Raw genomic sequence first — 25861 nt, 5'->3', positions numbered from 1 at the left:
CTTAGGAAGTCACTGGCATGTAAATCACAAGTGCTCATCTTGTGATCTGAAAGAATAAGCTCCATCTAGATGACTTCTAAAGACGTTTGGCTAACCTAGTCATAAAAATCTGTACAGTCCCTGTGGATGATCTGCTTTAGTGCTTAACTTAGGCTGATATTCGGAAAGCTTTTCCTCATATTTTACCTAAGTGTTTCTTCAGGCTAATGAAGCTGATGTCTTCTTTTCATTTCCTGAGTTAACCAGGACAGCAATTGATAACTGTACACTGTAACAGACCTTCATACTTGAAGCCTGTTGTCATTTCCTCTTTCTGTCTTTTTTTCTAGACTAAACAAATGAATTTCCTTCCATCTCCCATTGATTTTGTTTTCCGAACCTCGTATCACTTTCATTAGCTATTTTCTTCAGTTACTTTACATCTTAAATATTGTGTTCAAAGCTGGACAACATATTTCAGCTAAAGATTTGTCAGTATTGACCACAGAGGGACAATTATTTCCTACCTCCTTTTGAAAAATGCAAAATGCAAATAAAAATGGGCATATTATTTTGTGCAGTTTCTGGTTAATTAATTTTTTTAGTTTGGATAAATTTTTCTGTTTGGTGATAAATTGTGTAATAAGAAGTGTTTCTTTCCTGTTTTCTGGTATGATAAAAAGAGGACAAATTATCATATGGAGGATTGGGTGGGAGAAGGGAAAGGAAGAAATGAGTCAGAAAAATAATTCTGTAAAGGGCGAGAGAGACGACAAAACAAAAAGTTGATATAGAAGGCAAGGAGACTTCACTGTCAGGATTTGGAGAGGGAAATCACCTGACAAAGGGAAAGAATATGTTTTACACCTGATGTATATGATTAAATTCTAGGGACTGTGTTCTTCTCATTGTAATTACGCCATCTAATAATTGTCTAGTCTAAGGTGGTGGTTCTTTTATAGTTATTGAAGAAAGCAACAGATAGGCATTTGCAGAAAACAGCTTCTCCTATCCTGAAGTTTGCAAGCTAGGGAGGTAATGTGAGTTGCATCCTGATTCTGTCTCTGACAGCAGTCAATGAAAGAAAGGGGAGAAAATTTTGTAAGAAAGGAGCAAAAAGCAATTTAATCTTTCCCGAGCTTTGATAGAGCGAAAGGAAAACCAGAATGTGTACTCATAATTAAGGCTGAATACTGGAGTGGATAGACAAGACAACAATAGAATCTGCGAAATATTGAACTGAAAAATAGCTATGTATGTTTTACTATGCTTGAAGTAACAAATGTTATTTTTCAGGCTTCAGTGTCTTTGTGGTTGGTGTGGCTGATGTGGATTACAATGAACTGGCCAAGATTGCCAGCAAGCCCAGTGAACGTCATGTATTTATTGTTGATGACTTCGATGCATTTGAAAAGATTCAAGATAACCTCGTCACCTTTGTGTGTGAAACAGCTACCTCAAGTGAGTAGAAAATACCATTTTCCCTTTTCCTGAACTGATAGCATCTGTTTGTATACTGTTATGCTTGTAAATCAATTTGTAATACTTCAAAAACGTGTTCACATATAAAAGTTAGGTTTCATAATAACTGCATGTGGTTTAAGAGAGTAAAAGTTTGTTGTTAATTTTGAAGTAACTATTGTATTTAATGTAATCTTGTCTGACATTATAGGTAGAACAAAATGAGTGCAACAGTCAGTTAGAAGTACTGCTCTTTATAAGGGAGTAGAATGATGCCTAATATGAACGTGGGGACACAACTGGTCTCTTTACTATTGGTCCACTCTTCTATAAGAGTGTGGGTGAAGTGTGTGAGGCTGTTCAAAATGTTCTAAATTAAATTTCAGTTGGTTACTCAGGAGTTATCCTTCAATGGCAAAAAAGAAAAATTCTCAGGCCTGTCATATGCAACTGTGTGACTTCCTAACTTCACCCGCTGGCTCTTGGGGAGCCATATAAATCTGCAGTTTTTCTCTGTGATTCTGACAGCTAATATGTGGCCTGACTCACATCTCTAATATTTATGGAAACATTGAGTCATTATGCCCCTTTCTTCTTATGAATTAGACTGAAAATATTTTGGGGGCTCATTTGTTATCCTGTATAACTTGTCATGGCAGAAATATCCAACTAGAAGTAGTGAGTAAAGGTTTTAGCAGTCCATCTAATGCAGAGCAGAACACAATGTGACAAATGTAGCAGTAATGGGCTAATAATTAATATTAGTGCAGAATTTTTACTAATAAAACTTTTGAGTATGTACACGTTGATATTGTGGTGTGTCATATTTTTGAACTTACATGTTTTTCCATCTCTTTTAGCCTGTCCTCTTATTTACTTGGAAGGATATACTTCACCTGGTAAGAAACTGCCTATAGTATTTAGCACAGGTTCATTTCCATCTTTTACAGCTGTACAGTGTTTTTGTTGTTTTTCTTTCCTGATCTAAAGGTTTCAAGATGTTGGAATCATATAATCTGACAGAGAAGCATTTTGCTTCTGTGCAAGGCGTATCACTGGAATCAGGCTCTTTCCCAAGCTATGTAGCATATAGACTCCACAAAAATGCATTTGTCAGCCAGCCAATACGGTAAGTAAATGAGAAAACTCATATTTAGAGAATAGAGGTGGGGAAGGATTAACAGAGTTTGTAACTAATAGCATTAGTTTCTCATGAAAAAATGCATTTATTTGATGTTCTTTTTACTGAAATCCAGGAAAAATTCTCCAAAGAAAATCCATCACTGTTGTTAAATACTAATCTGTTTCTTCCTTTGCAATCTGTTCACTGTAAATCCAGTTGCTTTTTGTTCTTTAATTTGGTGGTGTCTTTCTTAACCACTATACTTATAATATAGTCTGGAAACAGGCTCAGTTGAACAACAGCCTCCTTAGTACAAAGAGCTCTACACTCTTAAAGGGAAATAGTTTCAATGCAGAGAGGTAAACTTCACTTTTTGCAGTAAGCAGTACTCTGACACCATTGATTTTAGGGTACTTTCTCTTGTAGCTTAATTGCTATATTTGGCCAATGGAGTGGAGATGTAAAGGGTCTGTAGTCTTATAGCTTGGTTACAGAAGGGTAATATGTGATCATTCTTTCCAATGAGGAAAGCATGGACTTATGGACTTTTTAAATTCATTAATGTGCCAGTACAGTTATGGGAGTGATCCTTGAAAGCCTGGATTTTTACAGTCTAGGGAAGTACACATAATCCCAATCATTGGTATCTTGTTTTGCAGTTCTATTATATTAATGTAAATCTTGCATTAAGCAGGATAAATAGGATGATAAGAAGATAATAAAAAACCCTTTATGTTTATTCCATATTATTATAGAATTTTTCATACAGTCTATTGTCTGCTGCAGGAGGTGTGGCATAGACTTGGCAGAGTATTCTGGGCACTTATCTTTCATGAGAAGGAAGAATATAAAACTCATGTTAGACTGAGTCAGCAAGGCAATAAAAGCATCCTGATCCTAGTGGCATAGCTATTTCATATCTGACATAACTTGCTACCAGAAATAAATAGAATAGCTTTATCTACTTTAATTTTCTTTCTTGCACTGTGCTCTGTGTTATCGCTGACTTTTGATATAACTATAATTGAAAAGTGTTTCTAACTGCGTGGGTAATTGAGATTTGCCTAAAATACTCTTTTCAGGGTTTCTCTGTTTGTGCTCATGATGCCAAATTCCTCTCTCAATTCCAATTTATTGGCTGAGGAGAAATACAAGCTATCTCCCTTCTTGCAGCTACTTTCCTGGACTTCACATGTCTCCTTCAAAAAACGCTGGAGGGCATCTGATGTGTATTTTTATTTATTTCCAGCTTTATGACTTTTTAATGTCTAACAGTCTGAACCTCATAAATCTAAAAGTCAGTAGCCCCTGGTGACTAAGGTGGAAACCAAATACATCACCAGGGTTCTGGGTCACATTCTGGCTGCCCCCATTATCATGATGCCTCAACCAATTTAAGATAGGCTGTAGCTCTTTTCTATTGAGAGAGTATTTAAAACACATAGTTTTGTTAAACATTTTTATTTCCCCATTACTCTTAAGTCCTTTATTTGAAAAAAAAAAAGAACACCAAAAAACAAACAAAAAAAAAACCCCAAACAAACAAAAAAAAATAACAACAGATGATGGTCTTGTTTATTTTCTTTGTGTTTCCATGTGAAAAATGTCTTCATATTGTCTTAACAGGGAGATTCACCCAGAGGGACTGCCTCAGGCATACACTATCATCATGTTATTCCGTCTTTTGCCTGAATCCCCCAATGAGCCTTTTGCAATTTGGCAGATTACAGACAGAGATTACAAGCCACAAGTTGGAGTTGTGCTTGATCGTAAGGATGATTATACTTATTGAGCAGAAAATTTATACGTTACATTACTTTGCATGTGTTATTCCAAAATCTTTCCAAAATTAAAGCATTATTACATAGTAACAAATTCAGATAATTTCAGTTTTAAAATATAACAGTTTTACTTTGTACACTGATTATTTTTTTACTAAGAATTGTTGAGCTAATATACCTTTTACCTTTGGTATTACCTCTCAAACCAAAGGAACATACATCTATGTAGCTATGTGTCAATTGAACCATCTATAGTCAGTGTTTACCCACCAGAGTACTACACTACATTTTATTTACGAGTGTATCTTAGGATGGTGATTTCAGCTTTACATCTAAAATGAAATGTATTATTGTTTTTTTTGCAGCTGGCAGCAAAGTGTTGTCATTCTTTAACAAGGATACAAGGGGAGAAGTTCAAACTGTAACTTTTGATAATGATGAAGTAAAGAAAATCTTCTATGGAAGCTTCCACAAGGTAAAGAATTGAATTATGAAGGTTGCTTTCTGATGTGCTGTTCTTTGAAACAGAATGCAAGCAAGCAGAAGCGACTGTTAATTATGTGCAGTCCTCTTAGAGTCCCATAGATGACAGCACAAGGAGCAACAGGCACAAACTGGACTATGGGAAGCTCTATTGGAACTTCCTCAATCCAGCTGAAACTTCTTTAGGAAAAACCACTTTGAGGGTGTCAGAACTGGGGGAGAGAAGCAAGTTGCATAGAGAAGTTCTCAAGTTTCCTCATCTGAAGATATGAAGATATTCAAAGTGCACCTGGATGATTTCCTGTGTGACCTGCTTTAGCAGGGTGTTGGACGAGATGATCTCCAGAGGTCTATTCCAGCCAGTAAAAATCTGTTACTCTGTGACGCACAGGCTTACAGATCACATAACTCAAGATCTCTATAAAGTTTTAGTTCTTTTCTTAAGGAAAGTAAGGCCTACGTTGAAACAACATAAAAAATGGATTTGTCAAGATTCTGAAAGTGGAGAGATAAATACCAACAAGGCTTTATAGCCTGTCTGACGCATGAAAGAAAAAGAGTAAAAGATAAAGTGGGAAAAAGGAAAAGGAAGCTGTGATGAGAAAAGTTTTTTCTGAGGGGGTAGAATGTAAGGATTTGGATTCATTGAGAGAAGAGGAGGATGTAGCCACAGAAAGTAGGTAGTTACAGTCTGGTAGATGAAAGCAGGGAGCCAATATTGGTAGTTGAGCAGAATATTGAATGAGATTTATATGATTAAAAAAATTACACAGGTATATTTGCATATTTTCTATGTATGGAAGGATGTTGGTATATTTTTGGGTTTAGATTCACTGGACCTATTATATTCCATGTTTCTATAATATAATATATATCTTATATAATAATATAAGATATGTAATGGTAATAGTAATATTAATGGAAGGAAAAGAAAATAATCAGAGAGAACACATAATAGTACAATCTATTTCAAATTTAGAGTGGAACTCACATTTTTGAATTGTCAGAATGGCTAATTAAATTTGCCTTTTTCTGCAAACATGACAATTTTATGCTTGCTTTTAAATGTTGTGGATCAAATTATGAAAAGTTGCTCCTGCCAGACCTTCTTACCTCTAAACATCGAGAAGTGTTTAGTTCAGGATATGTGTAAGCCTAAAACTGCAAGTTTAGAAATATTTTCCTGCTGTGTTAAGCATATATGTTTAGGGGAAGGAAGTGAGTTGCTATTGCAACATTTTCAGTAAGCTGAAATGCACATTCTGATGTTTTCCCTTATCTCCCTTCTGTTTAGTTTAGTTTTTCTTCTGATGACTAAATATGGCTGCAGTATAACATTTGTTTTCTTTATGATACCCTCTTCTTCATGACCAGTCACTATGAGCATTCCTATGAGGATACTGATAGAGGGTTGCCTCTGTTGACTTTCTGATACTGAAAGCCACATTGTGAAGGACACTTTGCTACGGCTGAAGGCAGGGAAACCTAGCTGGTGCCAGCATTATAGTGTGTTGAGACGATCTGTTTAAAACACAGTACTATAAAATCAGTCAGTACTATAAAAGTTATTGTTTTCTTCAGAACTTGAGAGAGGGTTATTACCCAAACTGTCTCTGTATCTTGTCAAATTGTTGTAGTGTTTATAATTTACTTAATGACTATTTTCCTATATATAAAGAAATGTTTTTCTTGTGAAATTCGTAACTGCTACTTATGAATAGTCTTGGATCACATCTGCATTCTACAGCCTCTGTTTTGTCTTTGGCATCTGCCTTTTCACATTTCTGTTTTTATTAGTAGCTTAGTTGGGTGACTGAATCTTTAGGAAATGTATTAATCTATTGGAGTGGGAAAAACTGTCAGCAAAGGCTAGAATATGTGTTGTTTTGCTTTAAAAGTTAAGCCACCCTATTGCCATGGAGTAATGAAAACACAGAATAGCATTTAGCATTTCTTATTTGTATCAGTGTGAGAGATATGACTTCCATTATTCAGGTCAGTGATATGAAGCTTTCTACAGGCTGTATTACCAGCGGTCTGTTTTAAGTGTCAACCACTAAGTACACTGACATTCAGAGTCACATTTTTCCTTGTGGTTTCTCTAAATGTGATGGAGTTGAGGAGAATTCTATGATAGCACTTATACTGAAGTTCTGCTTATAAATCAGTGCAAATGGGGAACAACCTGCAACCCCAGCAACAACAGCAATCTTGTATAACTGTTTACTACATTTTATGATGAAATCAATTAGAGAATTCTGCATTATTTTAATTGTTATGTACGCTCATACATAAGAACAGAAATCAATCTGGAGATGCTGAACAATGTTCAGGAGTAGCAGCTACTGGGAAATTATACTAAAGCTCTGAAACTATGAATTCTTTCTTACAAGACTGTATCTTAAGCAAAAATGACCATGTGCCTGTTATTTAGTGCAGTGTGCTGATCCCTCTTCTTCTTTATCCGGAAAGTAATAAAAAGTTCAGGTTTTGATAGCATTTGAAGTAACTAGAATAACCTTGACTTAAATAGCTTCTATTTATTATTTTACACCATGTAACTGAGCAGACTTCTCTGGGCTTTCTCCAGAATGATTACTGAGATTGCTACATGAGTCATGTTAATGATAGCATCATGGGACTCCCCAGCTCATGTGCTGGAAAAGCCTTATGTATCAACCATGTTGATTAGTGCCTAATAAAGGATAGCAGTAATTTCAACTGGATGAAGGAAGGAAAGTAAGATTAACACATTTCATAAGGTAATGTTGCCATTTCTTCTACCATCTAGTTTCAAAGAAATGACAAATCTTTAAAAGACGAGAAGATGTTTTCCAAATGTCAAACATTTTTGTGGTTTTTGCTAGATGACTTACTGGCTCATTCAGTGAAGCACAGTTAACTACACCTAACCATGCAGAGCGATTTACTTTGGCATACTTGCATGCTCTGTGTAGCATAGCTATGGTGAAAGCTGTTGAATCTGGCAAGTCCCATAGGAAAAATCCTGACTGCCTCAGACAGTCATTAAACTTATAACTGAGTGTTTTGGAAAGACGTACTTCTACTTGCTTATTATTACCATGCTAGACTTCCTTTTTGATTGCAGTTTTGCAGTAGTTAGCCACAGGAAATTTGATAATGGGTTTATGTCTTTCTGCTGATGTACATATGGGATAATACTTTGCATAGCTTACTGATGTGGTTCATTTAGCAGTAAATCAGAATGCTATCATGATCTTTAAGAGAGAGATTAAATTATGTTTTCTTTCTTAAAGCCTCATGCCTTCTGGCACTGTAAATGGTCAGAAGTGATGCTTTATATTAGTGTGCTAGAAACTGACGAGAACCTTTCTGGTGGCGTTTTGTTGCAAACAAAATCACATGGCATTGAATACAGGGCTGCAGGATTGAATACAGAGATGTGGTGGTGTTGGAGCTGTTGGAGTGGGTCCAGAGGAGAGCCACAGAGATGATCAGAGAGCTGGAGCACGTCTCCTAAAATGAAATGCCCTGAGTCCTGGGCTGTTTAGCCTTTAGAAGTGAAGGCTCCAGGGAGACCTGATAGCAACTTTATAATATTTACAAGGAACTTATAAACAGGAGGAAGAGCAAATTTTTACACAGTCTGATAGTGATAGGACAAAGGGGAATGGCTTTAAACTAAAGGGTGGGAAATTTAAATTAGATAGGTGGGGAAATTTTTCACTGAGAGTGGTGAGGTACCACCACCGGTTGTCCAGAAAATCTGTGAATGCCCTATCCTTGGAGGCATTCAAGGCTAGGTTGGATGGGACCCTGGCAGCCTGATCTAGTGTTTAGCAACCCTGCCCATGTTAGAGGAGTTGGAACTGGATGGTTTTTAAGACTCCTTACAACTATGCTATCCTATAATTCTATGATTCTGTATTTTATTTACTGTTGACATAGATTTATAGTAGATTTGTGTCTAGTTCATGAAATCCAAGGTGGAATTCAGAATTAGCATTAAGTCAGTAATGAATGGACTGAGTTGGTGACTTGGGAGAGCCGTTAATATTTTTTACTGCTTGGATTGCTGCTTCTCTGGATGGGTGGATGATGCTCTAGTAGTCATTACTGTTTGAACATTTTCAAACCGATGATCATGTTCAGCAATATGATATAGATTCCTCTTCTAAGTTCTGTGGCCAATTAAAATGTAGTAATATCCATTCACTGTGCAGATGTATTTTGCTTTATTTAACTTATGACAAATAGTTAATGTTTCAGTAGAAGGTCTTGCACATTCAGTACTATTCAGAACTAGCACACTACATCTGTAGTGTCATTTGATGCTGTCACTGACCTGTAAAATTTATACATATGATCAAAGGACTGAGTATATTATGTGTAAGTGATAATGAAGTTCAGTATTTGGCATAGTGCTTATTTTATTTTGTGGAAAGCTTAATTTTTAGTAACAAAATATACTTAAAACTTTCTACATTATCTTTCCATAGTATTTTTTTTATTTGATCAATGAAAACATTAAAAATGTTAATTAATAAAAACACTTATTTACACAGCTCTGAGAATTGAACAATGAAGCCAACTGAATTTCAGATGACAAGAAATTAGGACAGTTTCAAAAGTCTTAATTCCAGTGATAGAAAGCATAAGTACATAATGTTTAGAGAGTTTTAGATAAGCTATGCTGATGTCTTGGAGACAGCTCCACATGGGAAAATATTTAATATGAAAAAAAACCAAGCAGATTCTCAGGAGATTATTCAGGCTGTTATTGACTCAGGACATTTAAGGGAATCTCTGTTTCCAACTAATGCCAATTTTTTTAAGTAGTCATCAAAAAGCAGTGTCTTTCTGAAGGGTTATATGCAGTGAAGACAGAAGCCTTAAAACATAATTATATAATTCAAGAATTTTTTACAGCTGGTCCTTATACATTGATATTTGAACAGTTATGTTGATATTATAATGTTTATAAAATATACACAATGTGTAAGGTATATAAAACCACCACTGAAAACCTCTCCATTGCCTTAAGATGTTCCATCAACTGTATATTAGATTCACTAAAAACAGAAACCCTGTTTCTGTCTTGGAGATGCCTGAAGGACTTCTTTCTGTTTTCACAGACGTAGAGGACATTCACCTGTATGACATTCATTACGTGGATGCATGAGGTCTTTCGTTTACTTTGAATGAGCATTAAATTGTCCTTTTGTTTATTCATACATTACCCTGTGCAGACACTGCAGGATAAATGACCATCATCACTGTACATTTTTAGAATGCTAACCTTTGCTTTTGTTTCTCTTATTCTTCTGAATACAGTTTACTATGTTTTCCCCAAACTCTGTTCTCCTTGTAAATTTTCTCTCCTGCCTTTGTTGCAGACATTTTTTCTCCCTCTGTAACTTCTCTTATTACCAATAATTAATCATTTCTTCTATGTTTGCCTTATTTGGCATAGATTTCTGTGGAAAATTTATTCCTGGAGAAATATTTCCATTATTTCTTCTTTTTCTTTCTGGGCTGGCTATTCTGTTCTCTTCTTGTATCTCAGTGTAAGTAGTACTGAGTTATCTGCAGAAACTGAACCCTGGATTATTGGATCTGAAACGATCTACTCTCTGAACTACAAACAGAGTCTAATAGCCAGTCGCAGACTCATAAACCTCTTGTGTGGCCCCAGCCATCAGAACAGAACAAGAAGAGCTTACATTCACTTCCTTTTTAAAATTGTTATTTTTTTACTTTCATGCCATCCTAAAGCAACTTTCAGGCAGGCTTTTTTAAAAGAAACAATTTTAATTTTTGAACATTGCAGTTCAACTCCTATATTAATTAGTACTTACTGTTTCTGTGTATCCATGTTACTGACCTTTAATACGTTTTAAAGTACATTTTAAAATGTTAGAATTTTTCTCTGACTTGAAAGTAAATTAAGATTATCGTGAAGAAAATTTAAAAGTGTTATTTAAACAAGGAAATACCAGTTAAAATACTAAATATGCTTTTTCTAAGTAGCATGTAAAACTTTTTTTCAGGTTCATATTGTTGTCACTTCATCAAATATTAAGATTTACATTGACTGCAGTGAAATACTGGAAAAGCCGATTAAGGAGGCTGGGAACATTACAACTGATGGCTATGAGATACTTGGGAAACTTCTGAAAGGTGACCGGAGATCAGCAACAGTAAGAGATAAATGTTAATCCATACATTAATGCAAACTCTTTTGTGAGAAAAGACTGCTAAAAAAGTAGTTTTGCACCCTAAGCTTTTAAGTATCTGAATTAAAAGACTGAATGTATTTGAGAAATATGGGCTTGATAGTTCTTTATTGCAGCAGAACCACAAGAACTGAAACCTGATAGCTGAAAGTTGCAGTCAAGTAAATTCAAATTGGAGAATAAATGCTGGTGGTTTTTTTGTTTGTTTTTTTGCAACTGGTGCTGTGTTCTCCATTGCTGGAAATTTTAAAATGAAGCTTGTTCCTACATGACATTCCGTATTGAAATGGTTTTAATTCTGGCAAGTCCTGTGATCTGTCCTGTGACAGGGTAATCCCCTCTGGCTTTATGATATATAAACCTATAAAGAAAAAGCAGCTGCTGCAACGAAGAGCACTTCAATTATCTTGATGAATTCACTCTACTTAATGCATATTTAGTGCTATTAGCTAGGCTTTGTATTAGAAGATCTAAGATTGCAATTTGGTCTGTGTGTGCAAACCCTAACACCTGGAGAAAATTCTTAATGCTCACTTCCAAATGTGTGGTTGTATGTATGAAATTATAGGACTATAGCTCTTGGGGTGAAAGAGAGTAAACTGTTGTTAATGTCCCTGTTTTAAGCCTTTCTGCAAAACTTAGTATTTTAAGTACTGTTCACTTTCTGCCCCAGGACATGCATAACCATCAGAGCTTGGAGTTACTTGCAGCCTTAAGTAGGATTATTTTTTAATAATGTTTGGAAATAATTTTTATGCCATTGTCAAAAAAAGAAGTGTGAATGATGTTAATTATATTAGAAATAAGTTGTTTTAGAAGTAGATTTTAATGCTATTGCCATTAGATGTTGTAAATAATGTTATCTTTTAAGGGTGCTCTCCTTTTTTTTACAGTTAGAAATCCAGAATTTTGACATTGTGTGTAGTCCAGTTTGGACTAGCAGAGACAGATGCTGTGATCTTCCTTCTATGGTAAGTATGTATGAACTAGAGACTGTTCTGAACATCATTAATGGTACAAAATATAACAATATCAACATTAGCCTGCACTGACAATGCATTTAAATCTCTGTTGTCAGAGCAACCAGTGAGCAACCCTGCATTTCAGAGTTCTGTATCTGATGGAGAAAGATTGCAGTGTGCTCAATTGAGTCTAATTGTAAAAAGAGTCAAGTTTATATTTTCTACTTCAGTTATATTTAAGATTCTAGTTACTATGAAATGAATAGCTACATTATGTTTTATTTAGTATGTTAGATTGGCATTCAGAAAGTAACTGTGTAATCAGCTCAAGCTGATTTTCTAATGTAAATAAATATTAGAAAAACAGTAATTCCTTATAAATTTTTTTTTCCATGCTTCTCTTGCTATTCAATGTGGTATATCACTTGCAGATAAAATAAATTGCTAAAAACATGAAAAAAACTGTGGAAATATTTGGAAACCACTGCTTCATTCTGAGTACTCAAAAACAGGATAATAGAGAATCTTAGTATTGTAGAAAAGTGTGCTTCCAACAGGTACTTTCATTTAAATTGACATAAGAGTTGTGATTGCATTTTCAGAGAGATGAAGCAAAATGCCCAGCTCTTCCAAATGCTTGTACCTGTACTCAAGACAGTGTGGGACCTCCAGGACCCCCTGGACCTGCTGTAAGGAACCATTTGCAATAGAGATTTATATATATATGCATATATATTATTTTTTAAAATTTATGGAATTCGTTTCAGATCAAAGTGGAAAAAGGTGATTTTGGTTTGTGCAAGAAAGAGCTAATACCAGCTAATTTGATGCAGTAAATCTTGTGAAATGTCTGACAATCTCGTTCTCATGTTTCTTAAGAAAGTGGGAGTATCACTAAAGTTTGTGAAACAAAGATCAGTCGGAGATGGTTGGTGGTCAGTGAGTTTTTAATCTGTTCTCATTTTGTCTTAGTTTATAACACAACTAGGGAGCTCCTTCCACTTGCATTTGCCTATATTTGTAAACCTTTTCCCATACTTCCTGTTTAATCACTGTGAACAGCTGCTCATTGTTGGTTAGGCTGAAAGAGTCTAAGGGAGCTGTGATCAAGCCAGTAGTCCTTCTGCTTGGAAACCAAATGCTCTGTGAGTAATATGAAGCCTGTCTAAGTCGTCTAGCAGTCCACTAGAGACATATCCAGAGGCTTTGATGATTACTCTATCTGAAAAGACTGAATATAGATGAAAGAAGTTTATATCTGCAAAGACAGAATTTACAATAATTTTAAAGGCTGAATTGGCTAGGCTTTCCTGAATTTCTATGTAATGCATCTTTAATACTTAGCACTGTGATCTGTACACTTCATAATTTTGAGCTTTCATGTAAGAATTTGATAAAAAGGATTCATAACTTACCAGTGTGATGTACTCTTGCTTTCTCTGAACTAAGAAATACATTTTCTTTCCAAATGTTTATTTTAGGGTGGTCCAGGTGCAAAAGGTCCCAGAGGTGAAAGGGGTTTGACTGGATCATCTGTAAGTAACTTTCTGGAATGCATCAATAACATTGTGACATGCTTGTCTATATGAAAATGTATACACTAAGCTCCATACTGAGTTAAGAATGGAGATTAATTTTTTAATTTGTAATATTATTTACATGCAGATCAGCTATTAAAGACTGTATAGATAGTCTAAGTATAACTGCACATCAGAGGACTGGATCACATGTATTGTGGGTAGTACTATACACACTGCACAGCATTGTTATCCTTTCCTATGTACAGAGTAGATGGCTATGCTTCCACCTAACACTGCCAGGAAGCATGCACTGTCCTGTGACTGACAAGCTGAATTAGAGAATAGTGTGTTTTGAAGTATCAGCGGGTCTCCAGGCTGCTGACTTACCCTAAGTGCCTAACCCAAAGGATTTTGCAGTTTCAGCTCTAAGAAAATGCTGTCATTTATATAATCTTGTTTCGATTTTCTGCTCTAAGGGACCACCTGGTCCTCGTGGTGAGACAGGTCCTCCGGGCCCCCAGGGTCCTCCAGGTCCTCAGGGACCCAACGGGCTGTCAATCCCAGGAGAACCGGTGAGTGGCCAGTTTGAGCATGGGTGACAGTGTCATTGCTGTCCGTGGGGTCAGTGGTCTTGGGAAGATAGTAGCAGCTTTGCCATAAAGTTCATTTTTCCCTGTGATACAGTAGTACTGTGGAACAAGTCTTTGTCTGGAACAGGTCTTTTCTGTTACAATAGAATCTTCTTTCTGGATGCTGTGCGTGCTTATAAGATGCATGTGAAGGCATGGGATCACATTTGAAATGTGTTAAGACTGCTTTAGCCAGATTTTAATAATTTACTGTCCCAGAAGCAGGAATATAACTCCTGATTAGGTATATCTGGAATATTTTGATATAGCCAGCAGTTATTTTTTATGAAATCTTTTAATAAAATATAAAGCTTATGTAAAAACAGAATTGGTGTGTCATTGCACCCTGACTCATTTTGCATTTGAAGCCAGTTCACCTTCTCAGTCTGTGCATCTATATACACATTAGGTGCATCTTCTCTTTTGTAGAAAGTAAATGTAGATGCCTTTTTTTGTTGCTGTTATTGATAGATACAGGAAGGAAAAGCTTTGTTAAAATAGCATAAAGATACCAAACAGCAAAAAAGGACAAACATAATCCTTTTATATCTGGGATATAATTGCTTGCCACGTTCAGTTTGAACATCTTTTAAAAATGAAAACAGCAACAAAACTGACATGATGCTTGGAACTTCTCATTAGTTAATAGGAAGTTATAATGACCCTTGTGAGTCATGGAGTTTCATTTTTCTTGTCAAATTGCAATTTATATTGTCAGGCTATGCTTACAAATTGTATTACATTAAGTATTGTATTTTTGAATTAATTAACTGAGGTGTGTTGCAGTAATTCTTGGTGCCTGTTTACATGGACTAGTTATTTTGATACTCAGTTCTGCAATTCAGAATCTCTAATGATCACTTATGAATATCATAGGGTCGTCAAGGGATGAAAGGTGACGCTGGCCAACCTGGACTACCGGGACGATCAGTAAGTTGATTCTTAGAAAAAAAACCATTGCTATTTTATACTATTCCTGATGTGGGTTGGGTAATGGACAGCTCCTTTTGCCATTGCTAGGAGTCATAGAAATTTTTCATACCCTACTAAGCTATAGTCATGAAAACACAATCACCTTACACTTAATAATCTGAAATGTAGAAAATTCTAAACTATTCAAAATAGAGCAAGATTAAAAGAATAACTGTACTGAGTCAAACCAAATACGTATCTGGCCAGTTGTGAATGTACAGAAAAAGATCATTGGATTAGGAAAAGTACATTGATATCTACCTGGTAAGGTTTATTTACTTCTAACCACCTTGTAGTTAAGACTTCCTAAATTACAGATTGCAGAATCTTTGCAGAACTCTTCTTTAGCAAAGTTGTCTAATTGATTTCTACTTTTGGAATTTCTTAGAATTGGAATTTTCTTTGGATAATGAGTTCCACAACCAATTGTGTGTTTTCTTTACACATTTTCAGTCCTTATAACCCTGAGTAATATACACTTAGACAGTGATACCCTGTAGAGTGACATGCTCCAGTTGAATGCACAGTGAGATGAGACAGAGTTGGGGAATAAATTGACTGTATAACACAAGGCTGTTCAATTTTGATACCTACAATAGTTGCCCTGATCTTATAGAGTGTTGAGTGAGATCATTCCTGCATGTAATATTTAATTTCTGTGTTTATTCTTAACTCAAAGCTACAAGGAAGAGAATTTACAATGTACACTCTAAGGCAACACAGTGTTAAAATAGTAAAACAGAGAAATAAACAATAAAGAAAGCTTAATTTTTTGTTTCTTTAGAAACATGCTAACTAGTGATTGCAGTTAGACTTTAGCATCAGGTGTTAAAAGATTGGCTGGCATCTGTTAGACATACTTGTAAAGGCAGTAATAAAGATATATCTGTCTTCTGGTTGTAGTACTAAAAAATATGTTTGAAGTTTAAGAGAAGGGGAAAAATGTAGTAAAACTGAAGTGAGGATATAGACTCTTGTATCACATATATCAAATAAATTGTTTCACCTAAAGGATTTATTTTAGTAAATGTCAAAAAGTGAAATTAAAGACAATTATTTAAATGTGTGTATAGACACTGGGATAATTAGCATAGAAGATATATTTGTTCTGTTTTATGCAGTTTATCATTTCTTTTTCCCTCTAGGGAACCCCAGGCTTACCTGGTCCACCTGGCCCTGTGGGACCTCCAGGCGAAAGGGTAAGTTTTCCTTGGTTACCTTCCTAAAAGACCACATAATATAGTGTGTGTGTGGTTTTTTGTTTGTTTGTTTTTCCTGCTTTATCACATCTATCTATTTTGAAGTACTTTTTCAAAAGGAGTCCTTTTATCCATATCCAACCTGGACAGGTAAATTAAAAGGACTGGAAAAACTTGCAGGTGAAAACCTCTCCAGATAACCATAGGATAGCTGGGTAGTTTCTTTAAAATTGCAGGACTCACTGTCCTTACCAGGTTCTCAGGTGCCTGCCACTTGCTGAACAGTGAGTCTCCTGAGTAGCAGACTGCTGAGGTGCTCAACCCGGCTGTTTTTCACATACTCTTGCTGCTGTGGGGGATCTCATGAAAGCTCTACTTGTCTTGATGTCTGCAGAATGTTATATCCTTAAAGAATCTGTTTGTACCATTCGTAGTGTGAAGGACAAGTTTTCTCCTTAGCCCTCGATTATCTGGAGCTAAGAACTTTTATTTGGATAGTGGAATTCTGAAATGTCTTCATAATCAAAAACGTGCTGACAGGTTGTTGTAATCCTTCTTTTTCTTGGAACCAACAGAGCAAGTCTCCTTTGTCTTCACAGTGTCATATTACTCTTGAGACAACTGGACCAATGACTTACTTTGACAGTCTAAATTAATAGCTGATAAATGCATTTATAGTTATGTTTTACTGGGTATTGACAGCCAGAAATCAAAACATAACACCATGTGATATACATTTGTCAAAGAATATACCATGGGATTGTCGGGTCGTTAATGGGCCATGGATAACCAGTGTTAGTTAGGTAATGGGATTTCTCAACATCTCTTTCTGAAGGGAGAGTAGCTGGGAGGGAGTTATTCTGTTGAAGTAGAAACCTCAGGTTTTCCAGTTAATCTGTATGTGAGAATAGCAAAAAGAGAAATCTTCTGGTATACAGCAGCAATTCCTTTTCTTAAAAAATGTTGAGACATATTCATTCCATCCTCAGTTAATCAACAGCAGATGAACATCTAAATTGGCTCGTGCTTATTGTTCCTTATATAGACTTCCCTTGCTCTAGCTGTGAAGGCTATTTTTGTAAATATCATTGTGGATAAAGTTCATGCTAGTAGTAATTAGGAGCATTGTGATTAAATAATCCTAAGAACCATTTTAATCAGGGGATTGCTGCAATCTTAAATTAATCTCTTATCATGATTTTGTTTTTTGAATAGGGTTTCACAGGAAAAGATGGTCCCACGGGTCCCAGAGGCCCACCAGGACCAGCGGTAAGTATAATTTTTTCTTTGGTATACACTGAATGAAGACAGCTGAGCCAAGAGAGAACCTTACTAACATTTTCAAATTCTGTTAAATACAAAATGGATCCTTTGCTTAATATCCCAAATGGATCTGATAAATTATTACTAAAAGGTGAGCAGAGAGATATTTAGTTCTATTTATAAACATTCAGGAGAGTTTAAGTCTGGTTTCCATTGCTTTTACCCACTTGACTTCCAGAAATTAATTTCTGTCAGTGTTAAAAAGGGAAGAAGCACTTTACCTCATTCTTTAACCATGAACTTTAAAAGCACTGCTAAATCTACTGATACCAATCAGTTCCTGTGATGGACATGGGAGTTACCAGGGCAGGGTATTAGTTTGGACTGCTCATGCTTTCTTACCATTGTCTTTCTTGTGCCTCTCTGTGGATGTGCAGATGAGGTTTTATCACATAACCTAGCACTAGTATTTTATTTGTTTATATTAATCTAGCAATAGTGAAGTGTATGGACTCACTGTAACGGACTTATAAATGGATTGCACACCTGCTGGAAAAAGCTAGAAGGCACAAATGCTTTGTGTTCCTTTAGGAATCTATCGTTAAGAGAGAGATGAGAGTTCAGTAGATATATCTGCATCTTTGGATTCAGAAATGCCTGTTACATAAAAGAACATATTTCAATAAAGAAATATATATTTTTTATTTTTCTAGAGGGAATTTTTCAAGCTTGATATGTACCCAACAGAAGAAGAAACTGATGAGAGCCCTTTTCAATACTGCTTTGATCTTTTTAATACTATAACACATTTCTCATCATCACTTACACCATTGTGGGTTTCTATAATTCATTTTACATATCTTTTGCTGTAGGGTGCCCCAGGAGTTCCAGGAGTTGCTGGTCCAAGTGGAAAACCAGGGAAACCAGGAGACCGTGGGACACCAGTAAGATAATGTTACACTTGGAGTATCAATTTTAAAATTACACTTTTGATGAATATATGACTTATTTTAAATGCCTGTCTTGCACTTATGATAGTGGTTAATACAGTGAAGCTGACCTAAGACCACAAGCCTTCTTTCAAAAATTTTATTTTTATAATATGACTTTTTGCTGAGTTTAATAGTTGGGGCTGGAAACTGTGGTCTCTGGTTTCCACTAAAAAGATTGTAGACTATCATGTGCCAAGACATATATTCCTACACTGCATAAGCTTGAAGAACGGGGTCAGCAAAATGGCTGGAAAGTCATGTGTGTGTTTATGTAGTAAAAAAGTGGTATGTGGCTGAAGGTGGAAAATCTTTGGTAATATTACATAATAACTTCTTGTTTGCAAATGTTTTGGCTTTCTACAATGTGATTTTAAGACTGAGAGTGGGTTCCATGGGTTCTATTCAAACCTCTGAAATACGAACACTTTGAATAGGGTGAAAGAACAGCAGTTTCAGGAGAAATTGGAACTGACTCGTTTATGGAATCTCTGAGAAATCACGTTTGGTTCAGGAGTGGAGACAACAACTGAAATATGAAGTCATTTCTTTGTTGTATCTTAATGTCTTTCAGCAAAAAAAATCCATCCAATTCAATGTCTTTATGTATATGGCATTAAGATAGTTTGGAGGAATACATACATTAGTCTGGGCAGCTTGATGATTAAGAACTTTAAGATCCTAGGAGCATCAGGAAGCTGGGTCATTTTCTCATACTCTTGCTGAATTGTCTGCATCTGTCAGCCTGTATATCCCATTTTCCTTGCAGAAGAGGACATTGGGTATTTTGGAAAGGATTTTAAGCTTCTTCATGTGATATTCCTGCTAGGTCATATAGTTGATGAACACAGCTGGGACATAGGGTGCTGCAGCTAACCAACAAATAAGCCTCAAAGTACCAGTTTTATCTGAATTTTCCTTCACCTTGGATGCTGGATTGCTGCCCCATTGCAGCAGCAAAGATCTTTTGAAGGTAAATAATGTGACTAGATGGGAATCAGCCTCCAAGGCCTATCCGAGCACCACACATAGGTTTTCCTACACTAAGGGTTCCTTTCAGTTAGAATTTGTTTTTTTCCTATTATTGCACTTCTTGTAATGTGACACTGTGCATCAAATTTAGCAATTCTTATGTTTCTAGAACAGATCCCAGCAGGAATTCTGGCTTGCACCTTGCACAGATGTTTTACCAGACTCCTGGTGGACAGAATTTAAATGTTTTCCTTTGTGTCCTGCATTAGAATTCCAAAGGTGCAGTCTCATGGCCAAATGCAACTTGTAATGTCCTGAGTCATAGTTCATGCCTGTCTGAATTTGTAACTTCATGTGCTGGAGAAAAATAAAGAGGCTTCACATTGCTGCTGGTAAATACAAATAATTTTCAACTAGATAGTGCCATTTTTTCTTCTACCCAAACAACCTGTACTGTAGATGTTATGCAGCACAAGTTAGGTGATAGACCCCTACATAGCACAGCATGTAACATCCTAGACCAAGGATACAGTGTTGCATGAAAATTAAAGTTATATTCCTATTAAATGCAGTCAATGGAAGCTCTTTCTTTATGTGTGAAATGCCACTAAGGTGCTAAGCTGAGGCAGACCACACTGCTAATACAGCTGTAAGCATTTCCCTATCTCAGCAGGTACTTTCACAGGAATAAGTTGAAGCTTGAAGCATTAACTCTATTGTCATGAAAATAGGAAATGTGACATTCTAATCTCCTTACTGGGTACTTCCAGAAGAAACTTATGTGGGTTTTCAGTGTAGTAACAAAAAGAGAAAAGAAGAGCATAACTGAGTCAGTCAGTAATCTATATGGACAGTTTATACTAGAAAAGACTAAAATATCTGTCATCTGCCTGTCTTGTCAGTGAGGGAGAATTTGGTACTACTAAGTCAACATACATATATCATGTGGTAAAAACCTTCAAGGCTAAGAAAGAACTATTAAGCTAGAAGAGGATATTGTCTGAAGAAGAAATGACTATACATTTTCTGTGTATAAATGTAATAGGAAATAGAAGATATTGGACTATGAGAGTAGAAAAGTGATGGTATTGTTTTATAGGTGTGAGAAAAAAAATGGTAATAAATGAGTGAGATGGTGGAGCTGTCTTGCTAATAAAACAGACTTTGTGAGATGGTGTTTGTGACAACAGGGTCTGACTTTGTTGATCTAGGAAGTCCTAAGGAAACACTGCAAGACACTTATGTTTTATATATAAGGTGCTATTAGGACTGGTGGTTCCAGAACCAAAGAGACCGAAACTAAAGGGTAATCTTGAACTCATAAAGGAGACATTTGTTCTGAGTCAAATACGTTTCTTTTAAGCATTTTCCATTCTCTGCTGGAATGTATTCACTAATTTTGCATCCAGCTATGCCGAGATCCTAGATGAGGTATCAAAAGGTAGTGCTTTGAGAGCAGATAGATTCTGTGGGTAGCAAGCATTCATCTGGGGAAAACAACTGAATGCATTAACTTTTAAAGTGAAAATAGCAGCTTTCCTGTGTTTCGTCCATCTTCAACTGTAGAATTCCACTGCAGCCCCAGCTTTCATCCCACAGCTCAGAAAAATCCCACATGCAGCACAAACTAGCATTTCCTCACACTGACCCCATGTGACTCTCTCAGCACAGGGTATCAACAAAGTAGAATGTCAGCAGCAGCTGCTCCTTCTCAAAATGTTGGCAAGCATTTAGTGGTAAATTGCAGGTTTTTTGTCTATTAAAAGAAAATTAACTAAAATTTAAGCAGAATTTAGTCACGTGGGGGGAAGGTGCAATAATGGCAATTGTAATTATTTTTTTGAAATCACTTCTCCAATATAACCAGGTAAGAAATGAACTTTGTTGTTAATGTAGCTAGTCAGCTTCTAATCTTTATATTTTAAGATTAGTTAGGAATAGCCTAGGTCTTTCCAACCATAAGTCTAAATCAGTGTCTCTTTACAAGGTCACAGATTGAATAATGACGCTCATTGGATTTCAGAGAATTTTTAGAGTTGACAGTATATTGCTTACAATTAATGGTCTTAGCATTTTTCTAGCTGGAGGACATTTGGTTGCAATACATTGGAGCAAGTTTCTGCCTTTGTTACTGGAGCAAGATCTTACCATCGTGGCTTTTGGCTGAAGGCAGTCTGAACAACTCTTGTCTACTCAGAAAAAGTACTTTCAGAAACAGGATATAAGTTTGAACATTTTAATCTTGCTTCTTTTATTTTTTTCCATTTGAAGAGGGCATTTTAAGGAATCATTAAAATATTCCCAGGACAATGAACTGTAAATATGGGTCTAATAGTCTGATTACTAAAGCTTGCTCTTGCCTGCTGAGTGAATATACAGTGGTTGAGTAGATTCTGGTCAAAACAACACAATTTTGTTCTATCAAAGCCTTAAAAGGAATGAGAGTAAAATGAGTAGGAATTACAAACCTGTACTCAGCAGAAAAATTCTAGTGAATAGACTACCATTAAATTGCAAAAATGGCCAAATTGCAAGCAGAAGGAGAAGCCAGGTTGTTAATGATTTATGCAGTAAAAAACTGCAATTTTACTCTATAGTATATTTCAGGGACGTGGTAGTTGTGACAAATACATTAATGTCTGTTGAACTGAGAGTCCAAGTACAGATCTTTTAGAGGTTCAGGACACAAATTTTAATTAGAGAATGACAGATAACAGTGTAACATTTTCCTATTGGTTTTAATTGTTGAAATTTATTTTGGTTATGGAGTTTACAGGTCTATGATCTTTTCATCATGTGTCTGTGCTGAAGGACATACCTTTTTTCCCTGTGGACTAAATGGGAAAAAAAAAAAAGATGTAAATGAATCATAGAATTGTAGCATAGTTTGGTTGGGAGGGGCATTTAAGATCATCTAGTTCAAACCCCCCTGCTATAGGCAGGGACACCTCCTTCTAGACCAGGCTGCTTAAAGCCCCACCCAGCCTGGCCTTGATAGCTTCCATAGAGGATGCATGATGCACAACTTCACTGGGCAATCTGTTTCAGTGTCTCACCACCCTCACTGTAAATAATTTCTTCCTAATATCTAGTCTAATAAGAGGATGAAATGAAATGAAAGAATGAAAGAGTAATGAAAGACAAAATGAAATAAAAAGTAAATAAAGAGAGAGAGTATTCTTCAATTTCATTGAGATATGAGATGCATATTAGTAACTGTCGCATCTTGAGCCAAGTGGCACATTCATAGTCTGACAAGTCTAAATCTTTCTTTGAGTATGCACAATTAATTTTGCATGAACGAGTTGTGACATATGATGCAAATAAATAACTCTTAACTCATGAACACCTCGTGTTTTCTATTCCACTTACCCCCTAATATGCATTTATCGCTGCTGCAGAGGAGCTCAGACAACATACTGAGTTCACACCCTGTCGTACCTCATGGGATTTTTTTGGTCCAAAACCTTGATGGAAATTTATGAAACAATGCCACTGCATTTGAACTGTATCCTCTGTGACTGCAGTGGAATGTTTTGTTGTCTTGTGTTGAAATTTATTTGTGGGTACTGTAAGAATGTTATAAAAAACAGCTGCAGCCCACACAGCCTTTGCTTTGCTAATAGTGATAAACAGACTCCTTAAAGAAATATTAAGACATAAAAAACAGCAATACTTAGGTGTCTGTGTACCTATGTGTAGAGCATGAGAAATGAACTTTATGTTCAAATTTTAATTTAATCTACAAGAGATAACCTAATTGAACTCACAGTAGTACCTTTTTGCTTCGCTAACAAGCAGTGTGCTTTGAACACATGTGGCTGAGATATTTAGAAAGGCTCAGCTATGCCTTAACTCTACTTCCACTGAAGTCACCTGTAAAACTCACACTGGCCACTTCAGGAACCATGGTTTAGGGTGAAGTTTTGTTTATGTTACTCTAGAATTTGTCATGCACGTGGCATTTACCGTGGTGAGTACTGAAGAGCATTGGAAGGGCCACAGCTTCCTAAGGAGGACTTACAGTAAATGCAGGGTTGGTTTAATTATTTCTTTTCATTAAAAAATTCTTCTGTATTTTTGATGTCAAAACTGAAAGAGGAGCTTTGAAACATCTTGCAGATTTTTAAATATCTCAGAGTGACCCAGTGGCTACAGCAATTGACTGTGAATAAGATGTTCTCCTTAGTTTAAATGGGCATCTGCAATTTTTACTGTGACCAAAATCACATAAAATAGGCCAAAGTAAGCCATAAACACCCTTCTAAGACCATTGCTGTTTATTTTGAAAATATTTACAAATCCATGATACCAAACATTGTAATTAAATTTTTCACAGAAAATATAGCTTTCTCTCTTGTTGCTTTTCTTCACTAGCAGTGGAATGCAAACATAAGACTAAAATCTCAAGCATTTTGTGGGAGGTACATGCAGAACTATGTTTGCAGAGTAAATTGTGTGTGCATATCTCTAGTTCAGCACTTAAAAACGTCTTTATGGCATACCTGATGTTTTTCCAGCAATAGACCCACACACATATAAATTAGAATCAGTTATCCTCGTTGGTTTCTTATACTGTACTCTTGAAAATCAAAGAAACCAAAACAGTACTCAAAGGCAAATAGAAATAACTTTTAGGCAACAGTTAGTACTTTGCAAATGTTGAGAATTATACAGCAGCTCCAGATACTTGAAGACTAGAAATGCTTGGTAGTCAGTAGGGAGGCTGTCATGATAAATAGAATAAGCTCTTAAAGTCATCTCTATCTGTCTTATGTGATATTTGTGCATAGCGCTCTTTCTCTTAACACATCTCGTTTCTTCAGTGTGGGTTCAAGGAGACAGCTACCCTTCCTAGACACACTCTATTCTTCCTATCTTTTCTTCTTTAGTTATGAGTTGGCTTAATACTTAAATTGAATGATCACATATAAAACATTCAAGGATATTCACTATTTACAGAAATGTGAGGCTAGAAATTAAACTTTCAAACTTCCAGTGTGTTCCCACTGTCAGAAAATATTAGCTTCTTTGGCCCTCATTGGAATTTTTTCTTCAGATCTTTTTCTTCTCCATCTGTCTGTGTGTTTTATCATGCACAAAAGATGACTGCTTGGCCCGTCTTCCTTTAGCATCTCTGAAATTATTATAAGTTCAAGGAGGACCAGGTCCGTCTTCTTGACAGTCAAAACATTTTCTAGAACAGTGTGTCTCAGACTGCAATCTCCTGTGTTCCAGGGCTGCTGTACCCCTGGAGTAATTAAGGTTTTACTCGAAAGAATGTAGCCTGAGGTACATCGATCTGATGATCCCTTTTCTGGACCAAAAACCTATGTTTGATTTAGTAAAAAGTTCCTAAGTATTAATGGACAAAATTTGGTTAAATTAAATGTTCTGAAAACCGCTTGAAAAGAGAATCCTTGGCATGGTTTGCATCCATACATCATACATAAATGTCTGTCTTACCTAATTTCCAGATGAGAAAGCTTTGCCCAACAGATGCTTAGGTACTTATGTGGTAGATGTCTGTCAGTCTCAGTCTAATTCTTCTAGGTAATAGCTCTGAGGTACAGGACTTAGTATGCTTTCAGTGTTTGTTTGTTCTTCCATGTATTAAGTAATATTTCTACTTTGGACCTTCTTTGTCTATATTCCTGAGCAAGTATTTTGCAGTATGAAATAATAACTGTAGTATTTTTTGCTTTAGGGTACACCTGGAATGAAAGGAGAGAAAGGTGACAGAGTAAGTCTGCTTTAAACAGTTCGTCTTAGATCTTTTTAATGAAGCACTGTCTCTTTAAAAGCACAGACACTATCTAATAAAACCCTTGTTTTGATTTTGATTATTTAGGGTGACATTGCTTCTCAGAACATGATGCGAGCTGTTGCAAGACAAGTTTGTGAACAATTGATAAATGGTAAACAGTATTGCTTGCTTTGCTTCTCATACTAGTAATCTACCAAATTCCTTGTCAGAAGAGAAAAAAGTGGTTCACACTGAAGGTGAGGGATACTGGCCATACACCAAAACAATCGTTAGTGATTGTCCAATGCCTATGCTTTGGTGGAAAAATGTACTGCTACATCTTGCCATATTGAAATGTCTAGCTCCTCCATTGACTAATCTGTGAGCTCTGGAAATATATATACAAGTCTAATACCTTTGCAGATACAATGCAGGTGACTTTCCTGTTGTCAGTCTCTTCTGAAATTAACAGATCTGTGTTATAAAATCTGCATACATTTTCTCATTAATCAGGTCTTTTCTTTGGGAGGAGGGAATCTTTGAGAAAAGGCATGCTTACAGCAG

The 25861-nt window shown here is 36.0% G+C and overlaps 1 protein-coding gene across 6 annotated transcripts in view; it reads left to right on the top strand.

Annotated features, from left to right (window-relative positions):
* The window catches only part of COL12A1 (collagen type XII alpha 1 chain), a 99227-nt gene that overhangs the window by 66560 nt on the left and 6806 nt on the right, over nt 1–25861 (top strand). For all 6 annotated transcript variants that reach the window (XR_010621884.1, XM_065730908.1, XM_065730912.1 and 3 more), the window contains 16 exons: nt 1276–1440; nt 2301–2339; nt 2431–2569; nt 4190–4332; nt 4710–4819; nt 10860–11009; nt 11939–12016; nt 12610–12696; nt 13489–13542; nt 14004–14099; nt 15033–15086; nt 16274–16327; nt 17543–17596; nt 18463–18534; nt 25259–25294; nt 25403–25469. Coding sequence is in view for 5 of the 6 variants with exons in the window: in XM_065730908.1 (XP_065586980.1) it covers nt 1276–1440; nt 2301–2339; nt 2431–2569; nt 4190–4332; nt 4710–4819; nt 10860–11009; nt 11939–12016; nt 12610–12696; nt 13489–13542; nt 14004–14099; nt 15033–15086; nt 16274–16327; nt 17543–17596; nt 18463–18534; nt 25259–25294; nt 25403–25469 (1398 nt within the window). In the remaining variant the exon portion in view is untranslated. The remainder of the gene's footprint in view (nt 1–1275; nt 1441–2300; nt 2340–2430; nt 2570–4189; nt 4333–4709; nt 4820–10859; nt 11010–11938; nt 12017–12609; nt 12697–13488; nt 13543–14003; nt 14100–15032; nt 15087–16273; nt 16328–17542; nt 17597–18462; nt 18535–25258; nt 25295–25402; nt 25470–25861) is intronic.

This window comes from Cyrtonyx montezumae, unplaced genomic scaffold (genome assembly GCF_038088225.1).
Source record: "Cyrtonyx montezumae isolate F1298 unplaced genomic scaffold, pur_monq_1.0 scaffold_13, whole genome shotgun sequence".
Taxonomy (NCBI): Eukaryota; Metazoa; Chordata; class Aves; order Galliformes; family Odontophoridae; genus Cyrtonyx; species Cyrtonyx montezumae.
This window is presented reverse-complemented; position numbering and strand designations above follow the sequence as displayed.